Source organism: Elephas maximus, chromosome 8 (assembly GCF_024166365.1).
Source record: "Elephas maximus indicus isolate mEleMax1 chromosome 8, mEleMax1 primary haplotype, whole genome shotgun sequence".
NCBI lineage: Eukaryota > Metazoa > Chordata > Mammalia > Proboscidea > Elephantidae > Elephas > Elephas maximus.
This window is the reverse complement of record NC_064826.1, coordinates 20,470,417-20,496,320: the sequence shown is the minus strand read 5'-3', so window position 1 is coordinate 20,496,320 and position 25,904 is coordinate 20,470,417. Positions and strand designations below refer to the sequence as shown.

Here is a 25,904-nt window from a genome sequence, read left to right as displayed (position 1 = left end):
GAGCAGAGGAACAGTGGGATGCAGACCCCAAATTCTCATAAAAAGACCAGACCTAATGGTCTGACTAAGAATGGAGGGACCCGGGTGGTCATGGCCCCCAGACCTTCTATTGGCCCAGGATAGGAAATATTCCCAAAGCCAACTCTTCAGACATGAATTGGACTGGACAATGGGTCGGAGAGGGATGCTGGTGAGGAGTGAGCTTCTTGGATCAGGTGGACACTTGAGACTATGTTGGCATCTCCTGCCTGGAGGGGAGATGAGCGGGTAGAGGGGGTTAGAAGCTGGCGAAATGGACACGAAAAGAGAGTGGAGGGAGAGAGCGGGTTGTCTTATTAGGGGGAGAGCAATTGGGAGCATGTAGCAAGGTGTATATAAGTTTTTGTGTGAGAGACTGAGTTGATTTGTAAACTTAAAGCACAATAAAAATTAAGAAAATAAAAAAGAAAAATGGCTAGAACTTATCCCATATTTGTCTGCCCACCTCGACAGGAATTGGGGGTGGTTGAGAAAAAGTTTTGCAGAAGAAATCATTCATTTGGGGTAGGTTCTGCAACGCTAGACTTCATTTGCAATGAAATAATGAAGTCACCTTTTTCAGAGACTTTGAAAGCCCAGTTAGCACATTTTTCTAGGAAGCTATAGACAGGACCAGAGAATGGGTTAAGGCAGTGCCGTCAGTTGTCACTGTGCACACACCTGGGAGCCTTGTCCAATGCAGATTGGGACTCAGGTAGGCCTGGGGTGGGACTTGAGAGTCTTCCAGTTGATGCCAGTGCCGCTGATTCTCAAGGAAATACATAGTTTCTTGAAAAGGGTTTAAGCAATAATTATGATTTTGCTAGTGGAAAATCAGTTCTGCTATTTTACCACACTTGAGCCCTGTAGGATTCTCTTGTTCTTGGGAGGTTGCAGATCTTTTTCAAATCCGTGTTAGAAAAGATCCAGACAAAGATTATGGAAGAAACACCTCTGAAAAGACTTGTCGGTATCTCTTCCCTTCTCCCTTCCCTCTCCCTCCCTTGAACTTACCGTCCTCCTATTATTCTCACCAGGACGATCTTTGTCGCTCTAATATTCCCTTGGAGTGATGATGCAACGGGGTAGTAATTCTTCACCACTTCTCAGGGAAACGTTCAGAAATGCTTAGCATGGAGATTGCTACATCAGGAAGCTCTTCACAGGGTTGACAGGTTTCACATAGAAACCATTCTGTCAGTTTTTAATTTAGGTTGTTTTGTTTTTAAAAGCATAGGTCTGGCCCCTTCTAACCAAATTGTAACTAAAAATAGCTGCTAGTCCTCTAGGTCTAAATTTCCATTCCTTCTGTTATTGTTACTGATTTCATAGTGTTTGCCACGGTCCTTTTAGTTGCTTGGCTCAGTGCTGAATCTGAGGTGGTTTGGTAGCAAAAAGGAGGTCAAGTGTAGGGGCCTCTATTAGTGCTATAATACCAGCCTAGGTTTTAACTATTTATTTACTATATCTAATTCTCTAAATCACAAATGAACAAACAGAACACGTCTATAATCTCATCTGGGACTAAGACAGTGAAGCAAAATTAAACAAGATTTTACACGTGAACAAAACAAATTGAAAGGAAGCTTCTACAAAAGACGTGGATTGCTCAGAAATGTGTGGGGCTCCCCTCCCCCAAGTAAAGGCTGTTTTACCATAAGTCTTGAGAATCTTTTGTTTTGTTGAGCCCTAAAAATGCAGGTGTTTTGTTTTTTAATGGAATCTGGTTTACAGCTGTTAGTGGCCAATTCCTGAACGCAGAGAAACATAGAATCCCCGTGTTTAAGTCTTGACTTGTAAGAGTAACGCTTTGGGAAATGTAAACTCAGAATTGGATGCTGGAGGGACACTAGAGGTTACCCCATCCAGGTCCTTCATTCTACAGATAAGGAAACTGAGGCGGTTGTTTCTTTCCCTTCATGAATGTTTTTTTTTTTTTTTCAATATTAAGTCAGTATTTTAAACCTTTTTTCTTAGTAATATCGTGTACAGTAAAAAAAATCTCTCCAACAAAAACTTTCTAGGCTAGTTTTTTTTTTTTTCCCCCTACGTTATACTTTTAGGACAAGTAAATAAATCCCAAGGAGGCAAGTTGATATTAGGAATTTATTTTTAAAAGCAACTTTATATTTCCTACAATCCTAGTATAAAGTGACTAAAGTGATGAGAATGAAAACTCAACAAGGAGACAGATGTCTGTAGATGTAATCCTCATTCTTTTCTCAAGAAATCTACACATGATTTTTCTGATATTGCAATTACTTAAAACATTTTTAAAATTTTTCTTATAGTTTCCTCTGGAGCTAGTTTTTTTGTTGTTGTTGTTGTTTTCCTTTCCTGACACAGAGAAAAAAATTTTTATTACTCTGAGGCCATAATGTATTTTGAACCTAAAAGTTCTATTACCTGTTTTGGTCATGTATCTTACTTGAGATACATGATTGGAGTCATTGGCTCCAAATGACTTTTGCTTAGTTTGTAAAATCAAATCCATCCTGAAAGGAAAAAGTGTTGCTGCCCTTAAGAATCTTAAAAAAATGTGATGTAAATACGGCAGGTAATTCCAAAAAAAGGAACACCTCCTAATGGAGACCCTGAGGCATTGCAGTATGTCGAGTCATTGTATGTGAACTAACTCTTGGCTCTGAGACTTTTTAGAATGTTGAGGTATGGGAATCAAATTCAAGTTTTATAATCTTTGATTGTATTATGTTGGGAATTAATAGTCTGTCTTTACCACAACTTCTGTCTTCCAGTCTTAGGATCAAGTTTATATAGTCAATTCATGTTATTTTAGCATTAAAAACTGAGGTAAAGTAAATATTCAGGGTAAAACTAACTGCCTTCGATCTTAGATCAGTTTTTCTTTTGCTGCTTATCTCTGGTTGTTAGGGTTTTTTGATCTTTGATCCAGTTGAGGAAATTACTAGATTATTTTAGAACATGAGAAATAACAAAATTTATTTCAACCAAGACCTTCAGGTACACAACCTAGCAAAGGGACTTTGACAGTGTAAATTGGATCAGAAAATTAATAGGCCTGTTACCAGATTTCAAAATACAAGTCTCTGTGAACAGGTACAAAATTATCAGAATGTGAAAATAACCATCCCCGTTTAATTGCCCTGTTTCTTGAACCATCTGTGGGGTTCTCAATTGAAGGTGCTTGTAAATTTGCAGATGGAGGTAGGAGTAGTGTGTCTAAATCCAGCACATATTTTTTGTATTAAAGGGAATACAATTTCAAACAGATTCACCATGTAAATATGCACACCCCCTGAAAAGTAGTCATTGATCACATGAAGGTAATCAGAAATGGTGATCATCACCTCTGCCTGTCTGGCTTCTTAGCAGAGCCCTTTGATCATGATAACCTCTAGCTGTAAGTTCCCCAAAGGGGCACCTGTACTTACCTGTGATGTGTATAGAGAGAAGACTTAGTAGCTCACCTGTAGTTCTACATTCCGAGGTTTTGGGCAGTGACTTTGCATTTGATATGTAGAACTCTGGTGGAATGTGTTTTACGAGCGGAGTTACCTCATGTAACATAACTGGTGGCTTATAAGCCTTCTTATTTGTATCAAGAAGGAAGTGTTTTGACTTGCACAAAGCAATGTTGATATTCTTGGCCAAAGTAGTTCCCTAAACCACTGATTGGTGATGCTAGTTTTATTCCACTAAACCAAATATAAGCACTACAGTATTAGAAAAAATGGTATTTTAACCCCTTAAGGAGGATTGGCTAAAATATTTCAGTGGTTCTTAAACGTGGCTGCATATTAGAATCACTTGGGGAACTTCAAATCCTAACGCCTAGGCCATACTCCAAACCAAAAGCCCACTGCCATCGAGTCGATTCTGCCTTATAGCGACCCTATAGGACAAAGAACACAACTGCCACATAGGGCTTCCGAGGCTGTAAATCTTTACGGAAGCAGACTGCCGCATTTTTCTCCCTCGGAGTAGCAGGTGGGTTTGAACTGCCAACCTTTTGGTTGGCAGCTGAGCGCTTTAACCACTGTGCCACCAGGGCTCCTTGGCCATACTCCAGACCAATTAAGTCAGAATCTTTGGGGATGGGATCCAGGCATCTGTAGTAAAGCTCCCAAGGCGATTGCAATGTGCAGCCAGTGGTGAGCCACTGCTGTAGAGAGCAATTCCAGACTGCTGCTCCTTACTCAGGTGTCAGAATCTCTATACTAAATCGGTTTTTCTTCTTGTCTAAAATTATCAAAAAGTGTTTATGTATATGATGCCACGCCATGTTTCGTAAAACATTAGGCAGGCAGGAAAAGATTAAGAGAATATAGATAACAAAATAAAAACGTGTTCTTAAATGGAACATAGTAAGCACATTTTGAGTAGACTAAAAGAATAAGGGTATATTCAGGGATACTTAGAGAAGGGAATAGCCATATAGATTCCATACTCAGGATACAACTAGACTAGGAAAACAGTTTCAGTTTATATAATAGACAAATACTATCCAGAACAGATTAATATTTCCTTCAAATTAATAAAAAGATAATTAGAAAAATAGATGAAGCGTATAAAAAGATTCTCAGCCTCATTAGTAATGAAAATTAAATTAAGATGCCATTCCCCCCACATCAGATGACCCAAAACAAGAAAAATTGGTAATATAAAATGTGGGGGAGGGTGTGAAAAAAGAGTGTTGTGCACTGTTGGTGGCAGTGCAATTGGTAAAATCTTTCTGGAGGACAATTTGGCAGTATCTTTTAAAACGTTAAATGCATGTACCCTTTAACCAGCAATTCCACTTTTCTGAATTTCTCCTAGAGAATATTCACACGTGCTCACAAAGAAGTATGTACAAGCACTGTCTCTAAGAGCAGAAAATTGAAAACAACCCAAAGGTTGATCAATAGGAGAATGGTTAAAGAAAGTAGAAGGTTTGTGCAGTGCAGACTGCAACCGTTAAAACGGGTTGTTCTAGTTGTACTGGCATAAGATCTCTATGACAAAATGCTGAGTGGAAAAAGCAGATTGTGGTAAAATATGTACAATATGGTACCATTTGTGCTTTTTATAATCACATAAAATTGTACCTTCCCAGCATATATTTATGTAAATGCATACAATTTGGCCTCATAGGAGGAATTCTTGTCAGACTAATACCAGTGGTTCCCTCTAGACAGGAAACTGGACTGGGGAGAATGGACAGCAAAGAGGACTTTTCTCTGGTTTTATCTGTTTTATTTAAATTTTTGTACAGAAGAGTTACAACTAGGATAGGCTGACAAAAACTGACCAATCTGAGATTACTTCAAAGAGAGGATAGGACATCAAAAGCACAATTAACAAAGGAAAAAATTGATAAATTGTACTTCATCAAGATTATAAGCTCTTGTACATCAAAGGACTTTATCAAGAAAGTGAAAAGACAACCTACAGAATAGGAGAAAATATTTGGAAACCATGTATCTGATAAGGGCTTAAAACTGAGACTATAAAGAACTGCTACAACTCAGCAACAAAAATGCAACCCAATTAAAAAATTGACTAGATATTTCTCCAAAGAAGACACATAAATGGCCAATAAATACATGAAAAGATAATCCACAACATTAGTCATTAGAAATGCAAATTACAACCAGGAGATACCAGTTCACACCCACTAGGATGGCTGTTATTTAAAAAGTAGAAAATCACTAGTGTTGTCCAGGATGTGGAGAAACTGGAACCCTCATCTATTGCTGGTGGATTGTCTTTGGGGAAAAGAGTTTGGCAGCTCCTCAAAAAGTTAAACATAGAATTACCCTATGGCCCAGCAGTTCCACTCCTATCTATATACCCAGAAGACCTGAAAGCAGGGACTCAGACAGACACTTACACATCAGTGTTCATTACAGCATTATTCACAATAGCCAAAAGGTGGGAACAACCCAAGAATCAACAGATGAATGGATAGACAAAATGTGGTATATACATGCAATGGAATGTTACTTCATAAAGAGAAATGAAATTCTGATACATGCTATGACGTGGATGAACCTTGAAAACATTATACTCACTGAAGTCAGACACTTACTGTATGATCTCACTTATATGAATATCTGGAATAGGCAAATGCATAGAGACAAAAGCAGGTTAGTGGTTGCTAGAAGCTGGAGGGAAGGAGGAAGGGAATGGGGATACTTGGTTTGTGTTTGGGATGATGAAAACATTTTGGAAAAAAAAGGCGGAATTTTAAGAGCATTTGATTGAGAGGGGAAACAATTTGGTAGGTTGAGGGCGATGGGGAGATACAGAAGCAGAAATTTTGGCTTGAGAGGGAACAGTCTAAAGATGTCTTGATTGGCTGTCCCTCAGACTCACCAGTTCTGAAGTTCTACTTATCTTTCTTTCCAAGCCTGCCCTTCCTGTGTGTTCTAAAATCTGAATGTGTTTTTACGGGAAATGAGATGAAGAGAGGCCAGTGTTCCTCCTGGCACTAGGGAATGGGGATGAGTGGAAGGGTTAGCGTTGCTCCTGAGGGAGCGTCACCGTCATTGTCTCTCGGAACAAAGGTTGTTGGTACACGTCATTCCAAAAAGTCAGCAAAAAATTATTTTGCTTTAGCTTTTGAATGCTATTTAAATGTTTATTTGAATATAATCAAGCCTGTCAACCTGGAAGCTCATAACTTTAAATTAAAATAATGAAGCCACAGTCTGAAAATTTTCCAGTTTTCTGTCCCTGCCTTCTTCCTGTTTTCCTGTGGGCTATGGAAAACATCACCTTTCAACACGGTTTGATTTCAGCTGCCTTTTCTTTAAGCGGTGGCACAGTGGTTAAGAGTCCAGGCTGCTAATCAAAAGATCGACAATTCAAATCCACCAGCCACTTCTTGGAAGCCCTATGGGGCAGTTCTACTCTGTCCTATAGGGTTGCTGTGAGTTGAAATCGACTTAACGGTAACAGGTTTGGGTTTTGTGTGTGTGCATGTCTGTTTCTCTTTCAATTTATTGCAGATTCTCTAGTCCCTTTAGTAGAGGTGGAGTTGGCAAACATTTTGGTTTAAAAGGCCTTTTCTTGGTAATTGGGCCTAAATGGACATCAGGAGCCTCAGAATCCCTAGATCAGGCTTCATACTGAGCAGAGATAGAGAGGATGAGAGGAGGACGGTGTCTGGGAGTGTGTCAGGATAATACAGTATTGGACACTGAGGAATTAATGGAATTTACAAGTGGCAGATTTTAGCGTTGTAAGAATTATTGTTTCGTTTTGGCTGGATTAAATTTTTTAGTGTTTTGGAATTTTATTTTAAAACCATCTGTGGTTTCCACATAATCTTTACTTTTGACTGTCACTGGCATGAATTTGATATCTTTTTCTTTGCTGAATGTGCCTTGGAAGGAGTAGCATTTTTTGCTACTTGCTAGTTTGGGGTGGGTTTCCTGGCCCAGTTGGGGCACTTTGTTGTTGTTGTCTGCAGGTGAGTGGATTCCGACTCACAGGGACCCTGTATGACGGAGTAGAACTGCCCCATACTGTTTCCTAGGCTGTAATCTTCACAGAAGCACATCTCCAGGTCTTTTTCCCCTGGAGCCCCTAGTGGATTCAAACTACTAACCTTTCTGTTAGCAGGTGTGCACTTACCACTGCACCACCAGGGCTCCTTTTGGACACTTCAGGCCCACATGAAGGAGCTCCATTGGCACAAAGGGGTTAAGCACTTGACTGCTAACTCTAAGGTTGGCAGTTCAAACCCACCCAGAGGGAGAAAAGACCTGGCAGCCTGCCCCCATAAAGATTACAGCCTAGGAAGCCCTATGGGGCAGTTCTGCTCTGTCACATGAGGTTGTTTTGAGTTCAGATTGACTGGACGGCTCCTGACAGCAACAAGCCCACATAGAGCCCTAAGTCGCAATGAGAGGGGCCAGGAAGGCTTGTTCGAGGCCAATTAAAGTACAGCCTGAGAAGTTAGGCTTTACCTCTGCTGACCCTGTTGATTGTCTCCCCTGTGGATTAAGACAGACCTTCCTTAACAAGCACATTGAGTGGCTTGGGTTTCCAGAAGTCTCCAGGACCAGTAATTAATCCAGCTGGTAATGAGAGCAAGGTGCTGAATTCAGGAGAGGAATCATTTAACTCTTCCTACACTGGACAGCTAGTTTTCCTTTATTAATAGTCCCTGTAACCTTAGCGGAACCCTGGTGGCGCAGTGGTTAAGAGCTTGGCTGCTAACCAAAAGGTTGGCGGTTCAGATCTACCAGGCAGTCCTTGGAAACCCCATGGTACAGTTCTCCTCTGTTCGGTGGGGTCCCTATGAGTTGGAATTGACTGTACAGCAACAGGTTAGCCTTAGCACTATTTATCTGAGACAGGCACAGAAATAAGCTGGTGCAAACTTGCCTTTTTCAGTGAAGTCTCATTATCCCTATACATTTAAAAGCAAGTAATGCACCTCATCCCCAAAATGTAAACTTAAAAATGAATTTTTACAGAAGATGCTTTTGACCTTTTGAAGTGGGGACAGTTGCGTGTCATTGATAATATAGCACTTTAAAAAGCTAAGATCTGTCTCTGAATTAGAACTTGTACACCAGCAATTAATTTCACTTTGGTTCCATTCCATATAATTTGGTGAGGTTTCTGCCTGTGAACTTAGCCTTCTCTTTGTGTTGTTTTCACTTCTCCTGCCTCTCATATTAGCCTCTAGCATCTGCTTCCTGGGAATTCGAAACATTTCACATCCAGAGGTTTCTAGTCCATAAAACATCTTTGAGAGGTTTCCTACCCCTTTTCTTTCTCTAATTATGGTTGCCCTTGAGACACATTTTCTGACAATTCCATTACTGATCTGCCTGTACATTTTTTTTAAATGCTCAAGGATCCAGCTGAACAAGTCAAACTACCTATACATTGGAAATGGATTGGTAACAGCTTACTTTCCCAAGGCAAGGAACTGGCCCACGTGATCATTTCGTTCCTTCTTGGTTCTAACAGTCTTAATTCTCATTACAACCCTATTTACCCAAAAAATGTATAATCACTCCTTAGCCTCCTTCCTTCTTGCCACTGTAGCCCATCTCGAAAAACTGAGGATGAATGTCTTTGTGGACATCACAGTGTGTGTTCGGTGTTTGAAAACTTTCAGAAAGTTTGGTATTTCTCTGATTTGGGAGAGCAGACTCTTTAATTTCTCTGGTTTAAAAATATAATCTCATTTATCTTTGAAATATTTCATTTTGGCAAATAGATACATTTAGCCTTGGAGAGAAACTCAATAGCAGATTCAAGATTAGAACTGTTGGTTTAAAGCCATGCTGTTTCGGAATCCTCATTTGTTTTACATTTGGAATCATTGTATTTTATTTAATGGATTTGGAGAGTAGATGATTAAAGCACCTGTTTTGAAAAAGAACACATTTGCTCCTTATAAAATCAGAATTATCAATCAGTTGCCAAATGGGTATCATGCACCTACTGTAGGAGACACATGGTCCCTAATAAAACTTCCATGAAATAACTAGAGAATTGGACAGTATGTAATTTAAGCTTTAAATTTTATGGTAAAAGTATGAACGCTGTAGGAGTTGCCGAGAAAGGATGATGATCGAAGTAATAATAATAAAGCCACTGTTGATTCAGTGCTACTGTGTGTCTGCCTGCTATCTCTGACCCTCTCAGCTGACCCTGTATAATGGGCATTATTACTACCATTTTGTAGATGAGAAAATTGAGATTGAGAGAGAGATGGTATTCAGAGCCAACTCAAAGTCTAGAGCTCGTGTTCTCACTGATGTATACCAATAGCTGACTTGAGAGGTAGTCAAGATGTGTTTCATAAAGAATGTAGGACTTGCTGGGCATTAAGGAATGAGTGGTGGCATTTGAATAGTAGCATGAGAAAAGAGACAAATAAGGGGAGTAAGTCAAGTAAGGGCATAGAGGCAGGAATGTGCTCACAGTTCCTAAGACAGTGCAGAGACTTGCTGAATGAGAACCAAAGCTGCCTGGTGCGAGTCAGTGGGAGCTGAATGTAGGGTGAGGCCAGATTGCGGCAGGCCTGAGGGAGGAGCAGGACAGGAATCTCGTTTAGTAACTGGTAGTTAAAGGCCATTTGAAGGTTTTTGAGCACTGGAGTCACGTAGCATTTAGGAAAGTGTATCTGGCAAGGCAATGTGGGATGAGAAAGAGGGGAGAGCTTGGAGCTCTGCAGGAAAGCCAATTAGAAGGATACACTAGCAATCCCAACCTTGGGCTCAGAAGCAGGGGTGAAAGAAAGAAGGAGTGGACACCGCAGACATGTCAAAGAAGAAAGAATTGAACTTTGCAAGGAGTGACTAGATGAGTGTTAAAAGAAAGGGAAAGATAACTTTGACATTGTGAGCTTGGGTGGCTGGGGAAGGAGAGTGGGTTTCTACTGACAAAGACAAAAGAAGTTGAGAAGACAAGAGGTTGAAGAAAGAGTAGGGTGGGAGTTTGAACCAATAGGCTGATGCTGTGCCCATATTTCCAGTAACCAATGAGTTATTGGAACTCAGTGGAAATGCTGGTGTGACAGAGCCAAAGCAAGGCTGAGGATGAAAGCGGTCTACAACCAGGTGCCCAGGTGACCCAAAACTGGGGAGCATTGGAAACTATTGATACAAATAGGAAAAGAGGTCAGAAGCTGAGCAAATCAGAACTAGAGAATTTAATAATATAAAAATGGCGCGGTAAGGGCAACATCTGACCTCCTCTAAATTTACAAGGGGGAAGGAGAATCAATTTCAACAGCCCAAGGATAATTCCTATGAGGTGGAAGTCAGACATGCCTTCCCCCTCTCTCCTTTTTACCAATTCTGATACCAACCATTCCTCCCACGGCACTCTGTACTTCTCTACTGGGTTCGATAATTCCTTGCAGTGGCCACGCAGAACTCACAGACAATACTCATGATTATAGAGTTTATTAGTGAAGTAATAGGTTACAACTGAGGTTCGGGAATGCTCAGGATACAATTCTTTGATAAGGACAGCCTCTTCTCAGCCATGCCTGCAGGCACACCTCTCTCTGGCCCCTTGGCCTCTCCGCCTGGCCCCTGCCCTGCTCTGGAAAATGTTAACAAAGCTCTTTTAGCTCTGCTGGTAAGTGTCCAGAGGCACCCCACCCCGCCAGTAAGCCTCGTGGCCCAAGGCACTCAGCTTCTTGCTCTGTGGGCCAGGAAGCCCCACCGCTGTTGTCTTGTGCTAGTCTCCTAATTCCTGCTGTCTTGTACTGCCATCTCTTACTGTCTTCCGTGTTACAGCTCCTCTCTCTGTCTCCTGGATCTAGGAGGTTCTCAGCACAGGTATCCTGGATCCAAAGGGTGCCCTCCACTCCCAGCTCTTTTTTCTTGGTGGTGTTGAGATCCTCCGTTCCCGCCTCTGGGATGGCTCATTTTAAGCCTAGCGAGATGGCAGAACTGACCAATCCCCTCATTATGGTTCCATGCACCTTATTTGCGTGGTCCCACCCCCACAATAGTGCCATGCACCTTATTTACATTATTAGCAAGGAGCAGATGGTGGATTCGGACTGCAAGCCTTTTGGTTAGCAGCCTAAGCTCTTAACCACTTTGCCACCAGGGCTCCAAAACTATGGCTAGAAGGGCCATATTAAGTAATTCACTGCACCGCAGTGGGGTTCCAAGAGAGATTCAAGCAGATTCTGTCAGCTTAGTGTTCTCTGCAGTGAGTTCTTTCTGTAGGCTTTATAGTCTCTGGTTAATTTAGAGATATTTAGCCGCCTTCATTTTTTTTTTTTTCCAGACTCGCCTAGGTATGAATACTTTTGAGGCTGTTAATGAGATTAAAAGAAAAGGAAGTTTGTAAAAGTCTGTGCTATCAGTTTATTTATGTATTTGAGAACGCCGTTATTTTTTCTGAGAAGAAACATAAATATTATGCATGAGGAGTAAGCCCTTTCCTTTTCCGTGTGTCTTAAGATGGAAAACAATATTCTGGAGAAGCCAGGATAAAGGGAAAAATGACTTTGAGTTGCACTTTCTTAAAATAACTGAAGGAGTGACCTCATGAGCCAGCTGACAGCCTGGGTTTGCAGAGGGATACATTTCTATTAGCCTGATGCTGGATACCGCAGAGCCAAATATATATATGGAGTGTATTATATCCTATCCTGTAGGCGGGAGACTGTCTGGCAGAGGGGTGCTTAGAAAGAGAGGTAAGGTGGCCGGCTGTGCACAAGAATAGATGATGTAAACACTGTCAGCCAGAGCCACCTTTCTTAGGTGAAGAGTCCCTGTTATGTAGCAATTGGTCTAATCTTCTGATAAATACTATTTAGTATTTACTATAATAATAAGAATTACAAGAACACCTAACACATAGAGTTTTCAGTATAAAAAAATGCTTCTACACTCATTTTCTCATTAATACTTAAGTATTCTCACTTCTGTTTTTTTTTTTTCTATTTTACAGCTACAAACCCACGCCCTTGAGTCTGTCACATTGCTAAAACGTCCTGTCTTTTTGGTCTTAAGTTACAGAGGCATGTGTCCTCAGCTGGGGGGTGCAGTTTATCTCTGGAGTGTTAAAAGGGCCACCAGGTTAAAGGAAAGCAGTGGGCCTGGGAAGGAGTTTTAAGCTTACCCATTACCCGTTGACACTGAGTTGATTTCAGCTCATAGCGACCATATAGGACAGTATAGAACTACCCTGGAGGATTTCCAAGGCTCTAATCTTCATAGAAGCAAACTGCCATGTCTTTCTCTCGCGGAGTGGCTGGTGGGTTCAAATTGCCGACCTTTGGGTGAGCAGCTGAGCGTTTAACCACCGCACCCCCAGGGCTTCTTGTTTTAAGATTAGAACTTGGTAAATTGCTTCTCTTACCAAAAATCATTGTCAGCAATTAAGAATATTCACATAATGCTGCCCCCTCCCCCCGCACGCACAGAGTGGGCACTATGCTAGGAGATGAAGCATGGCAGTTGTCTCTGTGGTTTGGAATGTGTATAGCTTGGATTTGATTTGTCGCCTAAATCTGAGAAAAGTCCATAATGTGCATAAGATCACACATGCTTCACTATGTATGTCACACCCATGGACATTGGCCCAGCCTACTAGAAACTTCCAAGAAGTGTTGTAGGGTTATTTCCCCTTTTTATTAAATAAAAAGCTTATTTTTATATGTTTTGTAGCCAACTGCCTTACAGCTCACATTATTTGTAGAAATTTTTCATTTGATTGTTTGGGGCTTTCCAGATGCACAATCCAGTCCTCTACACGCAGTGATTTTTCCTGCTCCTCCCCTATTTCAGTGATCTAATTACATTGGCTACTACCTCCAGAACAATGCTGAAAACACCTTGACTGTTTATTATATTAAATGCATAGAGACTGTGGAAGGGAAATAAGTTATTGGACCAGTAGTATCTTAGGATGCAGAAATGAAACTTGGGGACAAGTATTCTTGATTTTATAGGAACAGGTCTGTGAAATGCAGCTTAAGGTATACTTTACCACTATAGGTATGATTCTCAGGCACCCATGGAGCTATAGTAACCGATGGAAAATATTGGCTTCTCATCAGTCACATTCGGAATTCTCAGGACTCTCCAGGAAAGCTCTTTGTTTTATAATCTTGGAATTTGGCGGGGGACGTAAATACATCTCACATGTCTTTCGTGGCTACTGATGCCTACGCTCTTGTCTTCCAGGCCCAGCTTCGGGCATTTATCCCAGAGATGCTCAAGTACTCCACAGGGCGGGGAAAGCCAGGCTGGGGGAAAGAAAGCTGCAAGCCCATCTGGTGGCCTGAAGATATCCCATGGGCAAATGTCCGGAGCGACGTCCGCACAGAAGAGCAAAAACAGAGGGTGAGTTGCCCCTTTTCCATTCTGTTATCAGCCACCCCAGGTTTTGTCATTTTTGCTTCTTATGCTAAAAAGTCTAAAAAAATTGTGTGTAATAGTCAAAAGATGTTTACTATTAAATCACTCCATCACGGTAAAGAGAAGACTTGGATGGGTCCGTGAATTTACACTTCTCTCTTCATAGTTGCCTTTGGAGCAGTTTTAATGTTATGAGCTGCTTGGATGAACCAGAAAAAACTAGAAGTAAAAGTGCTAATCACTTTGAAGACTTAGACTCACTGTTGAAAAATGTAAATAGCGTGGAATGAAAGAAATGTGAAGTCTACCAAGTGAGTCTGTTGATAAACTTTTCAGAAAGAAGAGAGACTAAGCTAGACATTTTTGCTTCCTTTTTCTTCATATTTGTTTTTCATTGAGCTTGGATGTTTACTGAGAATCTTTGTATAAAATTCTTGACCAGACTAACTTCCTTTGTGAGAAGTTTAGGGTTTGGCCTGAGCTTGGAATCGCGTATAAAACCCAAAAGCTAAACCAGACTTTGATCAGGAAGGAAGCTGGTGGGACACTTACTTGGTGCTGAGTTTCTTTGTGGTAGGATTGGTCTGCAGGAAATAATCCCAAGAGAGTTTACTGTCTGTGAGGTTTGGTTTGGTTTGATAAATAAGCAACTGTTTATTCCATAGTGAGACTGAATAACCAAAGTTCTTTGTGACTTAATGTGCTTTTCTGGTCTTTTTGTGGCAGGTTTCATGGACTCAGGCACTACGGACCATAGTTAAAAACTGTTATAAGCAGCATGGACGGGAGGACCTTTTGTATGCTTTCGAAGATCAGCAAACACAAACACAGGCCACAACCACACATAGTATAGCCCATCTCGTACCATCACAGACTGTCGTCCAGACCTTTAGTAACCCTGATGGCACTGTCTCACTTATCCAGGTGAGTGAACCTCTGGTGACCACGTTGTGGTGTCTGAGATGGGTCAATCAGAACATCAGACTAGAGAAAGTCTTCTTTGCTCAAACTCTTGTATGATCTTTGTATAGCTCCCCAACCCCAAGATTCTTCCTACCTGAAGTTAATTTCTGAAGAATATTTTAAAAGGGCCACATTTGTTAAATACAGAACTATGGATAACTTTCCTGGACATTTCCAAAATAAAAAACAGCTAGCACTTTAAAGTGACTTCTTTTTTTTACTGATTCACTCTGTCAGTGGCCAGGGAATATTTTCTCTGAGGTAAAACACAATTTGTTGATAGATGGTGTGAGAGTAGAAAATTGGTTGACTGACACTGGGGCTGGCGATGAGCCATGATGGCTCCTCTAACATTGATTTATTTGGTTGAGGTAAAACTCTGATACTCCTGTTTGTCACTGAGATATGATTCTAGTAACTCATTTCATTGGGCATATTGTTACCTGTACTGAGTTTGGAATTAAATGAATCTTAACTTCTGAGTAAAGGAGAGGCAGGAAGGTTCACTTACTGACACATATCGCTTTCTGTGTTTTTCTTTAGGTTGGTACAGGGGCAACAGTAGCCACATTGGCTGATGCTTCAGAATTGCCAACCACAGTCACCGTTGCCCAAGTGAACTACTCTGCTGTGACTGATGGTGAGGTAAGAACAGGATTCAACCTGCAGCTCTTCATTTAAACACTCACTTCAGTGTGTAAGTGAGGGAGGAGGGAGGGGCCAAAGATGGAGAGACTGTAAAGAGCTTACATGTCTGTAGCATGATTTTATTTTTAAACTTTGTAAACACCAGACCATGATCATTTTGTAAAGAATGTTACAGTGTATATTAATTGTAACAGTCGAAATTCATGGGTCATTGTAACACAGACTTACCTGCCAGGAGCTCAGAGATTTACATTTGTAATGTAGCATTTTGTGTAATACACAATGAAAAGGGTTTATGCATTTAATACTTTTATGCTGTGAAGATCAGAGAATTTTGTCTTTGGACTTTGTGCAAAAAATTAGATCATTAAAAGCAGCTGACTAGGATAAGCATTCTTTGAAGGAATAAGTATATTTGTAAATCAGTAGAATATGATTTATTACTTGTTAAACATACATTTGAGAGGATTTTATAGGAGAACCCATCCCTACTGAAATGGAGGTAGCTGTGAGACATTGGGAGGGAATGTTTTTAAATGGTTAGAGAATTGGTTCAAATAATTAGAGGAAGAATTACTAACCTTTACTGAGCACTTTTTTTTTTACTGAGCACTTACTGAACTAAACATTCAGCCCTATGAAGTATATAGGTCCTGTTGTCATGTCCATTTTATAAATTAGGAAAAACTGAGATGTGTAGAGTTTAGGTGACTTACCCAAAGTCCCAGAGTTAAGTGCTAAGGCTGGGTAGTGTGTTTAAAAAACATTATCTAGGCTCTGAGCTTTCAGCCATCAGTTAAGATTCAGGAAAGGGCTCATTAAGTGACTGGGCTTTTCCCCTAAAGATGCTAGTGTGGTATACTCCTGCAGTTTGAAAAATACCCAACAAATGTTGAAGAGCAGTATCACAAATCTAAAAGTATTGCCTCACCGTTGTTCAAAACCCTTGTTCCACCTAGCACACCATAAAGTAACTTTCCTTTGTGCCCCGCAGAAAAAGGTGAGCACTGATAGTGAGGTGGAGAGGAGGGCACACACATGGGCTCCCCAGTCAGCCAGCACATAATGAACCCCTGCCATGTCACGGGGACGTGTCAAGCATGTAGAGTTGAGTTACGTGGGAACCATGCTCCCAGAGACTCCGTCGAAGGCAGGAGAGAGAGATGTACAGAAATGAGCTCTGGCCCGGGCTGGAGGAGGTTAGAGATGCTGTCAAGTGGTTATGCCTTCAGAGAGAGAGAATACTTCCTGTTAGGGAGGCTGGGAAGGTTCGGGACAGGAGATGGCATTTGGTTCTTCAGTGTAGAAAAGTCAAGAGGATATTTACTTTGTGTGTATGTGTCCTTTAGGTGAAAGTTTACAGAGCAAATTAGTTTCCCATTCAGTAATTTATACACAGAGTATTCTGTGACACTGGTTGCAATCCCCACAATGTGCCAGCACTTTCCCTATTTCTACCCTGAGTTTCCATTCCTATTCGTCCAGTTTTACTGCCCCTTCCAGACTTCTCATCTTTGCTTTTGGGGCAAAGGTTGCCCTTTTGGTCTCCTATAATTGATTGTTCTAAGAAGCACTTTCCTCACAGGTGTTATTGTTTATTTTATAGGCCTGTCTATTATTTGGCTGAAAGTTGGTTTCTGGGAGTGGCTTCAGATCCAAGTTAGAAGGGTGACTAAGAGCCATAGTCTCGGGGGTTCCTCTAGTCTCTGTCAAACCAGCAAGTCTGGTCTTTTTTATGGATTTGGATTTTGTTCTACATTTTTCTCCCACTCTGGGACTTTCTAGTGTGATCTTGGTCACAGCAGTTGAGGACATTAACTTTTAAAATTATTTAAGCATCATAAAAGGGTATGGGTTAGCTGAGGGAAAAATTCAGCAGTTCCAGAACACTAAAACCAGAGGACATGCCTTAAAAAGTAAAAGAGGTAGAGAAGACAGTGGTGGGTACGTTTATGCAATTTGTCACTTTTTGGCTTAATCAAAGTTGTTATCGACCATATTTTCCTACTGGTTTGATGTTCCCTGGTGCTATTTAAAAAAGTAACTGCGCTTCATAAACATTTCTCCAGGGACAGATTCTTTGAAAACCATCTTACTAAATAAATTCACACATACAGAGGTAGTCAGTTTATTCAAAAATCCGTGAAAAGTATGAATGGCTCATTAAGTGACCATAAGTCTCAGTCACACACCTATGGCTTTTTTAGCACACTAACATCATTTTTAACTCATCAGTTGTAAAGCTGAGTGAATGGCATGTAGAAACTTTTAATAGCCTTTTGGTAAATACCCAAACTCAGTCGGATTTAAAAAAAAAAAAAACCTAAATCTTCTCACACTTCCAATGAAACAAAAATGAGATCATGAAGAAAGGAAGCATAGATTATCTCAGAGAGTGCTAACACATTTTAGATTATATAATGTTTCTGTTTGCCTTAGGTGTTGGCACAGTTGTTAGTTTTGAACTGTAAGAACGTATTTACTCAAACATCTCACTGACATGAGGTAGCTAAGACCGCATCAATGCCACTGTGGCCCAGGAGCACACGCTGCTCCCTTGTACTTAGAATCTTTTTCCCCCAATAAACACTATCTTTGCTATGAGTTGGAATCGACTCGATGGCAATGGGTCAGAGGTTATAAGGTTAGTTTGTTACCCCAGACTTACCAGTGAGAGCTCTGACCCATTAGACCATACTGCCTTCAATGTCCAGTGATGTTTACTTATATTCCTGAGGAAGATCTTTGGGAACCTGTCTCTTTAGGTGATGTGGTCTCCCAAATCTATTTACTGAATGCTCTGTTTGTGCAGAGAATACCTAATAATCTGATTACCACAAAGAAAAAACTATCTAGCTTTAATTAGTTAAAAATTAGTTAGGAACACAGAAGAAGTTACATAGACATTTATAAGTAAACATGGAAAGAATTTCAAAATAATATGGAATGAACTGTATGTTGATTTTAAAATATTTATACAATTTTTAAATTCTTCTTTTTTTTTTTTTTTTGCTGTTGAGCCTATACACAGCAGAATATACACCAATTCCTACACGTACAATTCAGCGACATTATTTTTATAATTTTAACTTTGATGGCATATTTATAAATACAGATAGACTTGAGAATTTATTCTGTTGTATGATAAGATGGGAGCCCTGGTGGCACAGTGGTTAAGAGCTCAGCTGCTAATCAAAGTTCTAATCCACCAGCCACTCCTTGGAACGCTACGAGGCAGTTCTACTCTGTCCTGCAGGGTCACTATGAGTTGGAATTGACTTTACCGCAGTCGGTTTGGTTTTTGGGGGTCTTTTTGGTATGATAGACCACCAGCTGGTATTTGGTGATATGTTGTATAATTGCATTATGTGTCACATGTGTCAAAATTTGAAATAGAATGGTATCTGATAATAATGATATATAAGTGATTCCTGTTAGAAGGAAAAAAATAACCAAGAAGAAAAAAAAATACCAAGATACAAAGACAGACGACATGAATTTTAAACTGAGCCATCAACATATATAATAGTTCTGAAGTTGCACGGTTCATTATAGGTGGGTTTTATATGACTACTAGTTTACCTGAAGTACATAGGCTGAAGAACAAGTAAGAAACTGTGAATATAGGAGTATGTTCACCCATTCATTCAGTAAACCATTTTCTGAGCCCTGTGCCAGCCACTGTCCATACAGATAATAGAGACCGCCCTTTCCCTCAGGGAGCACGCAGTTGATGGAGAAAAACCGTCAGAGAACAGCTGCAATGAGGAAGGGATCTGGGAGAAACAAGCTCAGGGTACTGTGGAGCACTGCAGAGAGGTCCTTAACTTGGACTGTGGGGAGTGGGATTTTCACAAGAAACATCTCCCAACAGAGTAACACCTGAGGTCAGCTATAAGGGAGGATAGCGAGACAACAGGATGGAAGGATGGGAGTTGGTTTTGGGTCAGCGGAGCCACATGTGCAGTGCAATGGTTGTGGAAGCTTGGAACAGCACAGGCGGCTGTTGCACAGAGAAGAGGAGCCGCAGTCTGAGGGGCTTCGTTTTAGTGTGTCTCTCAGAAAAGCATAGAAACTAATGGTACATGCTCCGAGTCTCTTCCCTTCCTAGGGCTTATGGCCCTTTCTTTGGGATATGGTGACATTCCAGCATGGACAACCACACATTGGCTCCCAACAGATGGGAAGGGAGCCCAACAAGAGCTCAAGCAAGCACAGCTAATGCATCGAATTCTAAGAAGTGTCCAACCTAAGCATATTTCTTTATCTCCTGTCATATTTCTGATTAGAAATCTCTTCTGCTTCTTCCTTTTCCCTCTCTACTACTGCCATATTCTTGTCATATAATTTAACTGCCTTAAGTTGTGGGGTTTTAAGTTATACTGTATATGGCAACATTCAGATACTGTTTTCACTACAAATATAGCTTCAGCTATAGATATAAAACCAAATTAACCAAACTCGTTGCCATAGAGTCAATTCTGACTCATAGCAACCCTACAGGACAAAGTAGAACTGCCTCACAGAGTTTCCAAGGACCAGCTGGTGGATTTGAACTGCCGACCTTTTGCTTAGCAGCCAAGCTCTTATGCTACAAATATAGTTACAACTAAGTGTGTGTATGTTGAATTGCTGCACTGGAGTACAAGTCCTTGGGAGAGGTGTACTGGGCCAGGCCTGGGAGAGAGGGGTGGCTATGGAATGGGCCTCACTAGCAGGGTGGGTCTGGAAAGAGAACCCTATTGATGGCAATAGGTTACTGTGCTGCCCAGCTTCAGCCAGTGTTTCCAGTGGAATCATTGGTCATCTAAGAATGGACAGTGTAGCTTGCCATCTAAAGTGGCATAGTTCACAGTGATGCTCATTGGAGTAATGAGATCAAAGCGATAAAACCTTGGGAAGCAAGGGTTTTGTGAGTTCCTGAGTGGGGACTTTGCAGCTCTAAAGGAAAGAAATAGGATATCTCTGTAGTGACCGGCCCTGAAGGCTTGCTGGCACATTCTACTGCCCGTGAGAACCTGGGCAAATAGTAAGGCAGTGTAAAGGAATTTCTTGTTCTCGGAGAGGCTTTTGACAAAAATTTTGAGACACACTATCACAATCTAAGCATAGTAATAGAACCTGTCACCCAAATCGCGGGGGGATTTGAAATAGCTGCCACTCCTACAGCTTGCAGCACTTTGTTGCAGACACAGAAGTGGTCTGCAGCCATGAGATCACCACTACCTGGGGCTCCCTAGGCCCCGCGGTGTGAGATGGGTGCCGCAGGTGCTCCCAAGCACAGCCAGCAGCCTAGATCCCAGAGGCCACCGGAAGTCCAAGTCTGCTGATTTGTTTACCACCCACCATGCTTCTGGTTAGAGATTGCTTCCACTGCCCTTGCTGCTTTTTGTTTTTTGAGGGAGACAATTAGCCACACAGTATTTATTGGCCAAAACAGACTGAAGTTGCCAGATACAGCTGTAAATGCAAACCACTCTGCCAAAATCAGCAGTCCTCAACTGGAGGCAATCTGGTTCCCTCTCCTCCAGAACACTGGGCCTCGGCTGGAGACGTTTTCATTGTCATGACCAGGGAAGGGCGCTATTGGCAGCTAGGGGTAGAGGCCAGGGATGATGCTAAACATTCTACAATGTGCAGGACAGCCCCCAAGACAGAGAATTACGCAGAAATGTCGGTACTGCTGAGCTGGAGAAACCAGTGCTAGATCTAACAGAGCGGACTCTCATCTGCTCCAGCATCAGTGATTATGTCTTTGTGTGGTTTGGGGTTTTGTTTTTGTTTTTTAGTATCTTCGTAATTCCTCCAATTAAAAGGAATGTGTTTTTTGGTATGTTTAAAAAATATGTAGACGCCAAATTCTCATAAAAAGACCAGACTTAATGGTCTGACTGGGACTAGAAGAATCCCGGCGGTCATGGTCCCCAAACCTTCTGTTGGCCCAGGACAGGAACCATTCCCAAAGACAACTCATCAGACATGGAAGGGACTGGACAGTGGGTTGGAGAGAGATGCTGATGAGGAGTGAGCTACTTGTATCAGGTGGACACTTGAGACTGTGTTGGCGTCTCCTGTCTGGAGGGGAGATGGGAGGGTAGAGAGGGTTAGAAACTGGCAAAAGGGTCACGAAAGAAGAGACTGGAAGGAGGGAGTGGGCTGACTTATTAGGGGGAGAGTAAATGGGAGTATGTAGTAAGGTGTATATAAGCTTATATGTGACAGACTGACTTGATTTGTAAACTTTCACTTAAAGCACAATAAAAATTATTTTTAAAAAATATGTATTTGCTGTGTTTGGCAGTATCCATCAAAAATAAAAATATGAAATACCATTGATCTACAGTTCTACCATAGAAATTTATCTTATAAATAGACTCAAATACAAAACATCAGAGAAGAATAGAATGAATACACGGCCACTATACCAAAAAGAATTGGTCGACATTGAGTCATTTCAGGAGGTAGCATATGATCAAGAACCGATGGTACTGAAGGAAAAAGTCCAAGCTGCACTGAAGGCATTGGCGAAAAACAAGGCTTCAGGAATTGACAGAATACCAGTGCTGGAAGTGCTCGTCTATGCCAAGAAATTTGGAAGACAGCTACCTGGCCAACTGACTGGAAGAGATCCATATTCATACCATTCCAAAGAAAGGTGATCCAACAGAATGAGGGAATTATCAAACAATATCATTGATATCACGCACAAGTAAAAATTTGATAAAGATTGTTCAAAAGCGGTTGTAGTAGTATATTGACAGAGAAATGCCAGAAATTCAAGCCAGATTCAGAAGAGAATGTGGAACCAGGGATGGATCCTGGCCGAAAGCATAGAATACCAGAAAGATGTTTACCTGTGTTTTATTGACTATGCAAAGGCATTTGACTGTGTGGATCATAACAAATTATAGGTAACATTCCAAAGAATGGGAATTCCAGAACACTTTCAATTGTGCTCATGAGGAACCTGTACATAGAACAAGGGGTTTAAAGTCAGAAAAATTGTGTGCCAGGGTTGTATCCTTTCACATACCTATTCAATCTAGTGATGCTAGATTGAATAGGTATAGCAAATAATCTGAGAAGCTGGACTCTGAAGAAGAATGGGGCCTCAGGATTGGAGAAAAACTCACTAACAACCTGCGTTATGCTGATGACACAGCTTTGCTAGCTGAAAGTGAAGAGGACTTGAAGCACTTACTGATGAAGATCAAAGACCACAGCCTTCAGTATGGATTACACCTCAACATAAAGAAGACAAAAATCCTCATAACTCGACCGATAAACAACATCATGATAAATGGAGAAAATGTTGAAGTTGTCAAGGGTTTCATTTTACTTGGATCCACAATCAAGGCCTATGGAAGCAGCAGTCGGGAAATCAAATAACACATTGCATTGGGAAAATCTGCTGCAACGGATCTCTTTAAAGTGTTAAAAAGCAAAGCTGTCACTTCGAGGACTAAGGTGCACCTGACCCAAGCCGTGTTTTCAGTCACCTCATATGCATGTGAAAGCTGGACAGTGAATAAGGAAGACTGAAGAAGAATTGACACCTCTGAGTAGTGGTGTTGGCAAAGAATATTGAATATACGATGGACTACCGAAAGAAGGAACAAAACTGTCTTGGAAGAAGTACAGCCAGAATGCTTCTTAGAAGCGAGGCAGGCGAGACTTGGTCTGATACCTAGGACATGTTATCAGGAGGGACGGTCTCTGGAGAAGGACATCATGCTTGGTAGGGTGAAGAGTCGGCAAAAAAGAAGACCCTCAACAAGATGGATTGATACAGTGGCTGCAACAATGGGCCCAAGCGTAACAGCGATCATGAGAATGGTGCAGGATGGGGCAGTGTTTCGTTCTGTTGTACATAGGGGTCCCTATGAGCTGGAACTGACTCAACGGCACCTAACAACAACAATAATTAATATATAAGGATGTTTATCACAGCACTGTTTGTAATGGCAAAAGACTGGAAACCACCTAAATGCCCATTAAAGATAGCTGATTAAATAAAACAATGCTGTGCTGGCATGATTATGAATCGTGAACAAATGAAGCTCTTTTATATGTTCCATGATGAAATCATTTGAGAGACGTATTATTTGTGAAAAAAACAAGCTGTATTAAAGATATGTAGAATATGCTATGATTTTCATTTTTAAAATGGGGATAGTGGAAAGGGGAAATAGGGGTGTATATGTACGCTTCTGTAAATCCGCTTGTATGTAAGTCGAATATCTCTACAAAGGTACACAGCAATAGGTCACAGTAGTTACCTTAGCAGAGGACCTGGCCTACCAGCATTATATATCCTTTGGTAGAGTTTGAATTTTTTTATGATTACTTTTAGTGTCTATTAAAATTTTTAATTTTTGAGTATGTAATATATTGATACGGATCAAAAAATGTAATATTAAGAAGTATACGGTAGGAAAAAATGTATATAGTGGAAAGTATTGCTTCCCATCCCCATCCAACCTGTTCCTACAACCCTCTACCAAACAGACTCCAATGGTTTCTTTTGTGTGTCCTTCCAGAATTTCTTTATGTAAATATAAACAAATTCAAATGTATTCTCTATACCCCTTCCTTTCTTACATAAAAGATAGCATACTAAATACCCTGTTTTGTACATTGTAAGTCGTGTAAATTTAAAAGCATATGTGAATGTATGCATATTTTACCAAGCACATAGCAATTTGTTAGAAAAATGATTTAAAAAAAAAATCATAACCATTTTTGTGGCTTTGAATTTTTATTGTCATGTTCTTTCTGCCTCAGGTGGAACAAAACTGGGCCACGTTACAGGGAGGTGAGATGACCATTCAAACGACGCAAGCGTCAGAGGCCACTCAGGCCGTGGCATCGTTGGCAGAGGCTGCAGTGGCAGCTTCTCAGGAGATGCAGCAGGGAGCTACGGTCACCATGGCACTCAACAGGTAGAGGCAGGGGTGGAGGCGTGAATGAGGATCACGTATCTTCCCTGGATGGGGGTTGAAGCCCTTAAAGAGAAATGCTGTATCTTAGTTTGTCAGAAGTGGAAATTGGAGTTTTTTATAACCTACGCATTGCCATCGAGTCTATTCCAATAGGGTTTCCAAGGCTATAAATCATTATGGAAGCAGAGCAGCTGGTGGGTTCCAACCACTGACTTTTCTGTTAGCAGCCAAGCACTCAACCACTGCACCACCAGGGTTCCCTTTTACACTCCCAGCCGATAAAATATTGCAGATTGGCTTCTAATCAGGCCTCATTCACCCCACCCTAACCACTCTCCAGCAAGCAGTCCAGCCTTTCTGACTTCCACATCAAGCCTGCTGGTCGGCCCTTGACTTAATCCTATTCTGTGCCCATTAACAGACCCAAAGTGGCAAGGTTTGAGTTTTTACCAGACTCTGAGCCCCTGCTTTAAAGGGATCAGAAATGACCTAACAGATCAAAAAGCTTCAGGATTAATTGTCCTTTTATTCCCGTAAAGGAAACTGCTTTTGTTGGCCATGGGGTTATTCAGCCATGTTCAAGCACGTCAAGAGCTGATTTTACTGGCTTTTCAGGAAATTTATTTCCATTGCTTATCAAAGACTTCAATATGAAATAAGTTTTGGGTTATTGGGAAAATAATTTGAAGTTTTTTAATTCAGGTATGGGGGTAGTCCAGTAAGAGGTCATTTCCAAAACTACACTGTAATCTTCCCTGCTCAGTTCCTTCCACCAGTGTTAACAGAGTTGAAAAGATCATACCATTCTTCTTAGCCTTCATTCCTGTCACAATTTTATTTTCAGTGGACCCAGGCATTTTAACTAATGGTTAAGAATATGGGCCTTGGAGCCAGATTACCTGGGTTTGAATCTCGGCTCTGTCACTAGCCATGTGACCTCATATAGTTTATTCTCAAAGTCCATGCTTTCCTCTTCTGTAAAGGACGGTAATTAAAGTACCTGCGTTGTAAGGGTGTTGGGAGAACAGGATAAGTTGATGCGCGTGAGACCTCAGGTCAGTGCCTGGCATATAGTAAAGATCAGCTGCTGTTGGCACTACCCACAGTAGCTATCAGTCTCGGGTAGTCATTGAACTTACTCTACTAGGTAAGGCTATAATAGTGCTATGTATATATCCATCTTAAGACATAATCTCTGCTCTCAAAGAAATCATACTCTTGTTAGGTGCCGTCGAAACGGTTCTGTTTCATAGTGGCCCTGTGTACCACAGAATGAAACACTGCCTGGTCCTCCGCCGTGCTCACAATCGTTGTTACGCTTCAGCCCACTGTTGCAGCCACTGGGTCAATCCATCGCGTTGAGGGTCTTCCTCTTTTCCACTGACCCTGTACTTTACCAAACATGATGTCCTTCTCCAGGGACTGATCCCTCTTGACAACATGTCCAAAGTACTCTTATTAGGGAGACTGGTTTTAAGTAAAACACTTAGCCAACAGTATTATTCAGATT

At 41.1% G+C, this 25,904-nt stretch overlaps 1 protein-coding gene across 2 annotated transcripts in view; it reads left to right on the top strand.

Annotated features, from left to right (window-relative positions):
- Positions 1-25,904, top strand: part of NRF1 (nuclear respiratory factor 1) — a 158,517-nt gene that overhangs the window by 93,182 nt on the left and 39,431 nt on the right. For both annotated transcript variants that reach the window (XM_049893065.1, XM_049893066.1), the window contains 4 exons: positions 13,668-13,826; positions 14,568-14,765; positions 15,348-15,449; positions 24,237-24,394. In XM_049893065.1, the coding sequence (XP_049749022.1) occupies positions 13,668-13,826; positions 14,568-14,765; positions 15,348-15,449; positions 24,237-24,394 (617 nt within the window). The remainder of the gene's footprint in view (positions 1-13,667; positions 13,827-14,567; positions 14,766-15,347; positions 15,450-24,236; positions 24,395-25,904) is intronic.